The 12144-nt window shown below is 35.8% G+C and overlaps 1 protein-coding gene across 1 annotated transcript; it reads left to right on the top strand.

The window, feature by feature from the left end:
* Positions 1-1983: 1983 nt before the first annotated feature.
* LOC149538613 (uncharacterized) lies at positions 1984-2637 on the top strand. The gene has a single exon (XM_089802483.1). The coding sequence runs from the start codon at positions 1984-1986 to the stop codon at positions 2635-2637; it is 654 nt and encodes a 217-aa protein (XP_089658609.1).
* Positions 2638-12144: the final 9507 nt, after the last annotated feature.

Genomic DNA, 12144 nt, shown 5'->3' with positions numbered 1-12144 from the left:
TAGTCCATTAGTTGAGGAGGAACCTTCTGTGCATCATGGTCACATGTGCACATCATGTGGATCCTTATGTACATTTAATAGTCATGCTGGAGATAGTATGTATGATGGGCTAGTCACTGATGAGTTCCCAAGTGACACATTTGGCATTGACATATAGGTGAATTACAATTATAATAAACTAATTTGATCACATTTTCTGTGTATAGTGAATGACTGATTAATTAGCATGTATTGACATTATTCAAAATTTAGGGTAAGAGTGTTGCTGGCCCTAGTACAGATTCTTCGATCCCATTTTTCATCTCATCAATGAGTTATGAGGTATGTATCGATTTAATCATTTAAATTAATACATATATTTATTAAGTAATCATATGAAAGATTGACAAAAAAAAAATTATGCATATGCATCAGTTCTCTACTGGAGAATTGACATTCACAAGGGACTCTGAGCCTAGGCATGATACGAGCTTTGTAGAGGTACATTTGTTTCATGTTAATTTAATTCATTTGATTATATTTTTTTCATTTTTCATATTACATGTAAATTGTGTTATATGACATGCAACTATTGATGTCTCAAACTCCTCATCTTCACTAGTCCATCGATCGTGGAGTTGCTGCAACAATGGCTAGTTCAGAGCCATTGACCAAGGTAGGAGAGAATTTTCTTGGTTTTAGTTGTTGTTTATAATAGTTAGTATTGAAATTTCTAATGTTATTTATAAGTTATTATATTGATTGAATTGTTTTAGAGCCTTATTACACCCGATCATCCGTGAGCCTTTGAGGTGGACATATAGAGTGACAATTTGATGACAGTAAGAAAATAATTAATGTTGTGTGTACATATATTTGATTTCAATGTATAATAATTATTGATTCATATCTACTTTGATTATATCAGCTCAGTTTAGAGAAGAGCCTAAATAAGAGGACGAGCGAGTGTGTGAGGAAGACCCCATCATCCCCATTATCTCCCTCCACATAATGACTAAAGACCTCTAGGGATTTGTTTCCTTCTCCTCATGGGAAGGCGAAGATATAGTTGGTAGAAACACATGTATAGGCATCAATGGACATATATGTTGGATTTTATGTTAGTGGACATATTCGATATACATTTGATGTACATATGAAATTTTATATTTGATGCATGACATTATTAGACTTATGACATTATTGGTTATCATAATATATTATATGTTTGATAATGTATGACATTATTGGTTATCATAATCTATTATATGTTTGTTCATGTATGACATTATTGGTTATCATAATCTATTATATGTTTGTTCATGTATGAAATTATTGGTTATCATAATATATTATATGCTTGTTTATGTATGACATTATTGGTTATCATAATATATATCTTGTTTTTCTTATGTTTTAAGTACATTTCATGTAAGTTGCATCCAAAATGATGTAGAGTGCTCATACCAAAAGCTAGTGGATTCCCAACAAGAACACTTCTAAGGCAAACAAGAAATGGCAAGTGGGAGCGGGGAGAGTGGTTTGAATTTTTCGTGTGGGAATCTAAATTTGAAATCCTTTGTACTTGGTGAGCAGTCTAAAAATTCCCCTATCAAATCTGGGGATGCTAATGATGGTAGGTTTATGGAGGATTTAGGAGGGGGGCCCAAGCAGATTAAAAAATGGTCCAGTTTATTTGGGGTAGGTCCTACTGGAAAGTGTACTTTCCTACCAGTTAGATATATTTCTATGAGGGATAAAGGCAAGTTTTTAATTGAAATCCCTAATTAGATTACTGATAAAAATATTTCTTATATGAATATGACTTTGGTTGGGAATTTCATTGGAGCTAGACCCAATATTGAAGATGTATGAGCTTTTGTGTGCAAAAAATGGTGTTTGAAAGGCCAAGTTGACATCTCAATGATGGCTAAAGGATGTCTTTCCTTTTGTTTCTCTTGTGAGAAGGATACGCAGGATATCCTTTGTAGTAATCCTTGAGTTATGGGGAGGCATACCCTGTTGTTACAGAAATGGACCCCTAACCTTTACTCTCTAGATGATTATGCTATTCAAGCCCCTATTTGGGTGAGACTACTTGGTCTCCCTCTTGAGTTCTTGGTGAAAGATGTGTTCAAGAGCATTGCTAATACTTTTGGGGAACTCCTCTCTTTGGATCTTGTGACTATTTCTAGGAGGCGGTTGAACTTTGCTAGATTCTGTGTTGGGATTTCATGTGGTGTGGATTTTACCGAATCTATCTCTTTGAAATCTAAACTTGGTATTTGGGACCAAAGGTTTGAGTATGAATCTATCCCTTTTTCATGCTTCCACTGTAAGAAAGCTAGTCATTGGGCTAAGAAATGTCCTTCTCTAAAAGGAAAGGCTAAGAAGATTAAGAAAGTGTGGGTGAAGAAAGATCTCTCTAAGGGTGTGAGGGTAGATTTAGATGAGTCTGTTTCCCCAAAAGACCAGTCTAAGCATTCTAATGGTGGTGTGGTGGGTAATGTGATTGAGGGTGTGGAGGTTCCTATTGAAGGTGGTCCTCCTCGTGTGGTGGGTAGTGTGATTGAGGGTGTGGAGATTCCTATTGAAGGTGGTCCTCCTCAATCAAACTGTGATGTGGGGGGCCCCTACTTGGCCTCACCTATGGAGTAGGTGATTGGTACGGTTGATTCTACCTGGGTCCCTGAGGAAATCCCTAATAGTGAGAATTTGTAGAGAAATCAAGTAGATATGGTGATCATGACTAAGGAGGTTAGGGATTCTATCAAAGTAGGGACCCAAATGGAGACAGGTGTGCCTTCTATACACAAATCCTAGAAACCCGTGATGAAGGATGGTAACTTTGTTAGTGGGGAAGTTGAGGACCTTCTAACTGTGTGTCTCATGTTGAGGAAGTAGTGTGGGAAGATGATAGTGCTGATGCCAACTAGATTGCTATTGGTAAACAATCTAAAGGAAGGAAGAAAGGTAATAAAAAATATGAGGACTCTACTCTAGTGAAAAATTGTAAGAAAGGATCCAAAGCAGGTTCTAAAAATGGGGATTCAAAACCTTTTAAGGGTAAACAAGGAAGTTCTTCATCTAATAATGGTGGCTCTACTTTTAAGAATGGTGATGTTGGGTCTTCTCCATCTTCAGTTGCAAGACCCTCCAATTTGTAGAGGAGAATAGTTGAGGCTAATAGAAGCATTGCTAGTGGTAGTCAGAGAACCATCATTGAATCAAAAAAATTTCAAAAATTATGAAGATAATTTCTTGGAACATTCGAGGGTTAAATAACCCTCATAAACATTACATTTTGAAAAATATGATTAGGGATAATAGGTTGAACATTTTGGTTATTCAAGAAACTGAGATGCTGAAGGATGAGGTGGAATGCCTTTCTATTTTTAAGGAAGGAAATATTATTGGTAATGATCTTGAAGGAGCATCAGGTGGTATGGCAGTTTTTTGGATTAATAAATGGATTTAGGGGGATCTCATTTCTCAAAGTAGAAATATGATGAATGCCCAATTTTTTAATTCAAAAAAAAATTTTAGTTGGGTCCTTACTAATGTTTATGTCCCCAATTCCAAATGGGGGAGGAAGGCTTTGTGGGAAGAAATTTCTAATCACAGAAAGCTTTTTGCTGAGGATAATTGGTTGGTGATGGGGGACTTCAATACCCCTCTGAAGGACTCTAAAAAATGGGGAGGTAGTCAAACCAATTTGGATAATAGATTAGATTTAATGAACTTTATTGATCTTCATATTCTCCATGATCTTGATTTACATGGGATTGAGTATACTTGGATGAATAGAAGAGCTAGAAAGGATCTTATTTAGGTTAGATTGGATCATGCTCTTATTAGTAATGATTGGCTTTCAAATTATAAATGTGCACTTAATGTTCAAGTTCACGTGGGTTCTAATCACTACCCTATTTTCCTTGTTGTTGATAAATATTATTTTCATAAGAATTTTTCCTTCAGATTTGAAAAAATGTGGACTCTTCATCTGAATTTGGAGAACCTTAGTAAGGAATGGTGGGATATTAAATTGGAAGGTACAACAATGTTTAGAGTGGCTGCCAAACTGAAAAATGTTAAGAAGAATATTAAGATATGGAATAAACATACCTTTGGCAACATTTTTGAAAACAAGAAAAAGATTTTGGAGGAACTCAAAGATATTCAAGATAGGATTCAGACTAATGGTAATGAGGTGGTCTTTATGGAAGAGGAGAGCATCAAACTAGTTGAACTTCATGATCTTATAACCAAGGAGGAAATGTTTTGGAGATAGTGTTCTAGAAAGGTCTTTTTGAAGGAAGGAGATCATAACAACAAGTTCTTTCATTTGACTACCTTAAAGAATAGGATGGCTAATAGAATTTCTAGACTTCATACGAAGCAAAGTTTTACTGATAATGTAGAGATTATCAAAAAGGAGGCAATGGAGTTCTTTAGTAGATTGTTACAAGGTGATCTTTTGACTTGAATTTGGATAAGCAAAATATGTTCCTAGAGTGCATTCCTTCTTGTATTTCTGAGGCCCAGAATTTGTCCCTTACTTCCATTCCTTCTTCTGATGAGATTTCTCTAGCAACTTTCTCTTTTGAGGGTGACAAAGCCCTTGGTCCTGATGGGTTTCTTCTTTTGTTCTTTCATAAATACTAGAATATCATTGGTGCTGATGTTTGTAATGGTGTGAAGGAATTTTTTGGCACTAGAAACATCCTAAGAGAATTAAATGGGACCTTTATTTCCCTTATTCCAAAGAAGCCGAGAGCTAATAGTATGGATCAGTTTAGGCCTATTAGCTTGTGCAATTCTTTTTATAAGATCATCTCTAAAGTTCTTACTCTTAGAATTCTTTCCCTTCTTTTGGATATCATCTTAGGGCAGAAAAATGGGTTTGTTCAGGGTAGACAGATCTTGGATTCCATTATATCAGTTCATAAAAATATTCATTCTCTAGTGGTATCAAAGAAGGAAGCTTTCATGTTAAGCTTGATCTCTCAAAAGCTTATGACAGAGTTGACTGGAATTTCCTCCTAAGGGGTTTGGAAGCATTTGGCTTAAATAAGAGATTTTAGGATATTATCTTCAATGTTAGTTTCTTTAGCTTCTTTCTCAGTGCTTTTTAATGGATTCCCTACCTCCTTCTTTAAGGCTTCAAGGGGTCTTAGACAAGGGGACCCAATCTCTCCTATTCTTTTTGTTATCATGGTTGAATGCTTGGGGAGATTTGTAAATAGTATGGTGATTAAAGGGGACTTTGTGGGCCTTAATCCTTCATCTTCTACCCTTGTGTGTTCATATCAACAATTTTTTGATGACTCTATTATTATGGGGGAGGCTTTGGTGAGGAATGCTAGGAACATTAAGAAAGCTTTGAGTGACTATGGTATGGCCATTGGTCAAATCTTTAACTGGAGTAAAAGTCTGATTTACTTTATCAATGTTAGTGAGGCCAAACAAAATAAGATCAAAAAATTATTGGCTATGAGAGTGGTTCTTTGCCTAGAATCTATACCTTTGGGCTCAACCCATCTTGACAGCTTTTGGATCTTGCTGATTGATAAAATCCACTTGAAACTTGCTGGTTGGAAATGCTCTCTCCTCAGTTAGGCTGGTAAGGTTATTGTTCTGAAGTCTATCCTTCAAAGTGTCCTGCTTTATGCCTTGAGTGTTTTCAAAATTCTAAGACAGTTTTCCCTATTATTGAGAAAATTCAGAAGACTTTCTTGTGGATTACTATGGAGACAAAAAAAATACTCCCTCCTATTGCTTGGGAGAATGTTTGTATACCTCAGGGGAAGGGAGGGCTTGGTTTGCGAAGGAGTTCAACAATGAATGAAATCTTACTAGCTAAATTACTTTGGAAATGGCACAAGGAAGAGGGGGAATGGAGGAATATTTGTGTTGACAAATATAATAGGGAGCACTTTGATTTTTAGTATTTCCTTTCTATTGATGTTGATCAAGGGGGTTCCCTGATCTAGAAGAATGCTCAGAAATTTAAAAATATTTTAAGGAAAGGGGTTAAATGGAAGGTGGGAAATGGTAGGAAAGTTCTTTTTTGGGAAGACATTTGGATCTTGGATCGCCCTCTTTGTGTTGATCCAAGGTGGAACATGTATATGGAGTAGTGGAAGATTCAGTTTGGAACTTTTGTGAGTGACTATTGGAAGGATGATTGGTGGCTGAATCTTCATAGGGTGGACCATAACCTAATTGATCTTGATAAGTATTTGAATGTGTTCTTTCTAAACCAAGAAGAAGATGTTTTGATTTGGAAAACTAATCCTAGTGGTATGTAATCTATTGCTTTAGCCTTTGCTAACTCTTTTGATGATCATGATGAACCTTGTTGGGCTATGACTTGGGTGAAAGGTTTGACTCCCAAAGTTATATCTTCTTTTGGATTCTTTTGCAAAATAAAACTCTTACTCTTGATAATCTTAAGAAGAGAGGTTTCATCATTGTTAATCGATGTGTTCTTCGTAAGAATGATGGGGAATCGGTGGATCATATTATGCTGCATTGTCCCTTTACCAAGATGGTTTGGGATAAATTGTGGAGCTTAATGAATATGGATTGGGTCTTCCATGCTACCATCTAGCTATTTTTTTCTAGTTGGAAGGCTCCTTCCAAGAATGCTTTGATCATTCAATTGTGGGACTTTTTTCTTCCTTATCTATGTTGGGGCATTTGGAAGGAGCATAATGCTTTAGAGGAGTGGAGTCTAGTCTTGCTTAGGTTTTCTATAAAATTAAGTTCCTTATGATTGAAAACATTAACATTTGTGGTTTGGGACAGCAACCTTGTAATGAGTGGGAAGAAGGGGTGCTTAATAGTTGAAGCATAAGGAGTTTGGGTGTGAATATTAAGGATTCTAATCCAAGGGATAATGCTAGATGGGATTGTCCTCCAGTGAATTGGTTTAAGATAAACTTTGATGAGGCATCAAAAGGGAACCCGGGTAAAGAGGGCTGTGGTGTTGTTATTATAAATTCTAATGGAGACTTTGTGGGAGGCATGATAATACCATTAGGGAGAAAAACTAATCACGTTGTTGAAGCTTTTGTTGCTCTTCATGGTCTTATCTCGCCAAAAGGATATGGGTGGAAGGTTACTCCCTCAAAATCATTAATTGTTTAAATAAAATTACTCAACCATAGTGGACTATAAGTAATATTATGTCCAAGGCTATTAACATTATTAATTCTTTCCAAAGGTGCATTATATCTCATAACTTTAAAGAAGCCAACTATTTAGCTGATTGGGCTTCAAATGTGGCTTGTTTAAATGATCATAATATCATTTGGGAGTCATACGAGACCTTACCTCCAGATGGCCACCATCATATTGAGTATGATAAATGGAGATCTTAGCAAAAACACTTTTATTATGATGGTGTTACTGAATTGCAATTATGAGATTAACTCCTTTGGAGTGAAGTGGGTTATGATGATTAGAAAGGTGGGCTTTTCACAAGAATTTTGGGATATTTTTTTCACTCCTATTTTTGATAGTGGTGTGGTTTTAGTTGCAAAGAGTTTTGGGGTTTTTAGAGAACAAAAAAAAGCAATTTTGGTGTTGAGATAATGGGGGTAAAGAGGAAAAATGGCGGAGCTACCCAACTACTCAAAGTGGAAGAACAAGCTAGAGGTGCAGACATTTTGTGATAGGGCAATTTCACAGGGTACATGGAAAGGCTTAGAGGTAATAATCTTGCAATTATGCACCAGTTCATCAAATCTTGGAAAGACGACTCTATGATGGTTGGGAACCAGTGCATGGATATCACTGAAGAAGTTATTGTGGAGGCTATGGGGCTGGATTTAGATGGGATTAATTTTTATCGAGAGTGGAAGCTTTTGAACAAGGCTATTGATGATTTTGTGGAGATTGATCAGGAGAGAAATCATCTGGTCAAAATAGGTAACTCGTATTATAACCCGACCTTTGTTTCTCAACCATGGCATTTTGTGCTCTTTGTGATAATGGAATGTTTGACTTTAGATGGGAGATTTAACAAGATATTTGGGTATCACTTCATGTTGGAAAATCATTTCTGACATGATGTGAAGATTAATTTTCCTTTTTATCTTCTGCAGTCTCTTAATATTTCCACTCAGGCCATTCAAAAAGACTTGAATGAAGAGCATGTTTTCCATGTGAGTCTCATGGTCTTGATTATGAATGTGTTAAAGTCTATTTTTTTTTTTAAACCTAGGAGTTTGAAAGGGGCTGATTAGGAAATGAAAGGGAGTGTCCCAAATAAGGGCTATGATTCTAATACCCAAGATGAAGCTAAAGGGGGTTTGGGAAGTATGAAAAAGGGCTCAGGTGGTAGTTGAAAAAAGAAGAAAAATATTGTTGAGGATGATGACTCTGACTAGGAAAGTGACTTCATGGAGGAAATTGTGAGAGATCATTACAACAAGAGGAGTGGAGGAAAAATAAAGAGTAAAGGCACCTAGGATGATCGAGTCTCTCCTCCTTTTGATGATGAGCTCATACGTTGGAAAGTAAAAGAAATTCCTTAAGGCTATAGGAGGACATGTGTAAAACTAGGAAGAATGGGGATTCAAACAATGAGGATGATGGAGAATAGGGGTATATGTCAGATTTGGGTGATAAAGCCGAAGGTGGGCTTGGACCTTTTGAGGGCTTATTTGCAAACCCAGGTTCAATTCGAAAGGAGATTGGTACCCTTAAACAACAAATGCAACTGCTGAGAAAGGAAATGGAGCAACTCAACAAAACTTCCAGAGGAGAGAAAACATAGGGCCAACATATTGATAAACTTTTGAAAGTTATTGGGAATGCAAAAGAAGTGAAAAATCTCATGCATGAGATACCATTGATTGAAGCAAAACAATGGGTTATGGATAAAGAGATAAGTAGTATTTAGGGGAAGGTGTCAAAATTGGAAACAAAGCTAGGTAATTTAGATAAATTGTACAAACAGTTGACAGACAATGTGAGTAACCTCTTGAAGAGGAATGAGAGTGACAAGGGCCAAGATTCTCTTCCGGGGGCTGAGACTCAGGGACCAAGCAAACACACCTATGCTCACTCTAAGAAGAATGAGGAAGTCAGTAAGAAGGACGAGGTGAAGGTTACTGCTAAAAATATGTAGATTCTGGTGGACCAGGCTGTTGACTTGATAAAGACTTCTTAGCTGGTCAGTTGCTATTTTTTTGTTGTACTTTTGCTATTTTTTCTAGCTCTATTTTGTGTGACCTCATGACTATTTTTGTTGGAGGTCTATTTCATGTTGTTTTGTGCTTCTTTTCTCTGATGCTTATCTCTAGGCTTCTGTTATTGTAAAGGTTTTGGGTCCTTTAAAACCTATTTTTACTTAATCAAAACACTTCTAAGGAAAACTACCTTTCCCACCTTCCTAAGTGTCTTTGAAGACTCTTTCCAACTTAGTTACAACATTGTAATATCCTCCCCTATTTTTTCCCAAATAAAGAAACTTGCAAGCTACTTTATAATATCAATTAATTTTCTTAATAACTCAACATAGCATTTTTGTCAAACACTTGGCACACATACTACAATATATAGGAAAATTTGAAACTTCTTATTTGCTAATTAAATATTGATTTTTTCCATGTAAATGTGCTCATACAATTGTTTAACATGTTGCAACAAATATTAGTCTCGTATTCAACAACTACATTGCAAAAGTATTAACATTTGATAGAAGAAACCAGAATTAGTTGCTGTAGTATTTATGCAGATGTAGTTGGCAGCCTTCCAAACCCTCAAATCAGCAAGAATAAACAATAAACTTGTTGCAAATACTGTTCACACACTATAGCAAATTCACTATTCATCTGCACTGTAGCAAACACTATCCATCCATACTATAGCAAAATATTATATGAAACCCAGTATGTTTGGAAACACCGTTAATCCTCCTGACTGTGTCTTTCAACAATGAAGAGAATGCTAGCAAAGAAGGATTCCGTCCTCCAAGCCCAATAAAAAAAATTCCAGCAACATAACATTAATCTTCATCCAAGCATACTAAAAAGAAGCTCTTCCATTTCTTTTATAGTGTTCTCACAAGAGCTCAGTCCTTCATTTTCTCAATGTGGGATAAAACATAACTCCCTTTATGTAACTTATGTCTCCAATAATTTATAAAATAAAGGGGACTCTTTTAATTTAAATATTTCCCACAAACTATAGTCTATGCATTAATAAAGTTAAATATTTAAATTTAACTTTATAAAATAGTTTTATTAATGCATAACAAATCTTATCAATGATAAACAAGTCTTCTTGTCAATTTTAAACAATTACCATCGACATACTACTGCCACTGGATGTCCGACCATGTCCAAGATGACTTACTATAAATAGTAAGTATGTCCAAAGTTGCCTCAAAACCCCTCAAAAAGACTTGGAACTGAAACTATCTAGGCCAAATGGCCTCTAAGTCCCTTTAATGTCTTGGTTAGCCTACGGGAGTGTGGGGAAATATGCTAATGACAACATCATGCTATGAATGCTAAAAAGGGGACATTACAAACATTGAACAAACTTCTACCCAACTTCACAAAACTACTTGATCACTTTCCCTATTCAAGACTTGGGAAGCAATAAGGGGAAAATGAGAAAATTTGAGAAATGGATCATAATCAACTTCTTGCTTCAAACTAACATCTTAGACACTTCAAGGAACACCTAATAACTATCTCACAAACTTTAGTCTGTCATCTATTCCATCCTTCCAAGAGATTCTTCAACATCCTATGAGTGAAAACAATCTTCCAACATCCTATGACTGTATTTTCTTTGTAACAACATGTACTTTTCTGATTTTCAGACAACTCTTCACAAAGGGAAGTGATTATGTTTCAAACCCATGAAATGGCTATTAAGATGACCAAGAAGATCCTTAACATCTTCCACTAACTCCATTTGGTGATAACATGTAGCTAAAGTGGTGTTTCATTATGACAAAGAATGAGTTTGTTGTTCCAAATAGGAAGTAATGATATTTGACAATAACTCAATGATCCTATACACAAGTCTAACATCAGCAGTGATTCCTTGCCATATAAAAAAACTTAATAATCACCAACACCTTATGAATCCTCTAAATTCATAGAGGGTATTTTCATCATTTTACATCCATTCCAACCAATTACTAGTTGGTTTGATTTGTTACTAGGTTAATTTCAAGGTTTTCCAAAAAATTGCTAAAATTGCCAAATTGTTGTTAGCAACTTTTATTGCGAAATGCAATTTTTGCACTGACTCTTCCTAGAACTTAACCAAGTGGTTTTTGGTAACAAATAGGACCTATATAAGGTTTAATGACTCTCAAAACACTTATTGAGTCAACTTATTAATAAAAATAATTTAAAAAGAAAAATTGTTAGGACTAAGGCAACTTGGGTTTATAAGTGACCTCAAGTTCCTTGACCTTACAAACAAGGATTGCCTTATTAACATAAAAAAATAAAATGTTCAAAATAAGGTGTAGGATCACCCCTTTACCTTCTATTATGAGTCTCCATCATTCGATGAGATGATATATCTCATTGCTACAGTCAAAGGTTGTTGCCCTATGACATTTAGGAACTCTTAGGGATGATTTGGTTTGGCATGCCTAAGAACATTTGAGAACTCAATAGAATGGGAGGAGATTGGGGATAGGGTTTACCTAGCCACCCAGAGCTAAAAAAATAGATAGTTTGATCCCACGATGAAAAATGAGAGAGATTCAATAGTTGGCAACTTTGTACTAGCCAACACTACAAGTTTCAACATCACTCGAGATGGGATCACAAAATCAAAATAGAATAAGATCTCTAAAAAGAGAGAATTTATTGTGGATCTCTACAACTTGGTCCTATAGCACCCAAAATTGCATCCAGACCTTGCACGAGCTCTAAGATATACCTCGTCAAATATCACTGCCCTATGACATTTAGTGACTCTTAGAGACGATTTGGTTCCCCAAGAATGTTTGAGCATCCAACATGATAGGAGAAACTTGGGGCTAGTATTTACTTAGATACCTAGAGCTAACAAAGTAGATAGTTCAATCCTACGATGAAAGGTGAGAGAGATTTGGCCATTGGCAACTTTCTACTAGCCAACACTACAAGTTTCACAATCACCCAAGATGGTGTCACAAAA

The sequence above is a fragment of the Cupressus sempervirens genome, chromosome 9, assembly GCF_028749045.1.
Source record: "Cupressus sempervirens isolate cs-2001-9-10 chromosome 9, ASM2874904v1, whole genome shotgun sequence".
NCBI classification, from domain to species: domain Eukaryota; kingdom Viridiplantae; phylum Streptophyta; class Pinopsida; order Cupressales; family Cupressaceae; genus Cupressus; species Cupressus sempervirens.
Note: the sequence above shows the minus strand (reverse complement) of the source record. Positions and strands in the feature narration are given on the sequence as shown.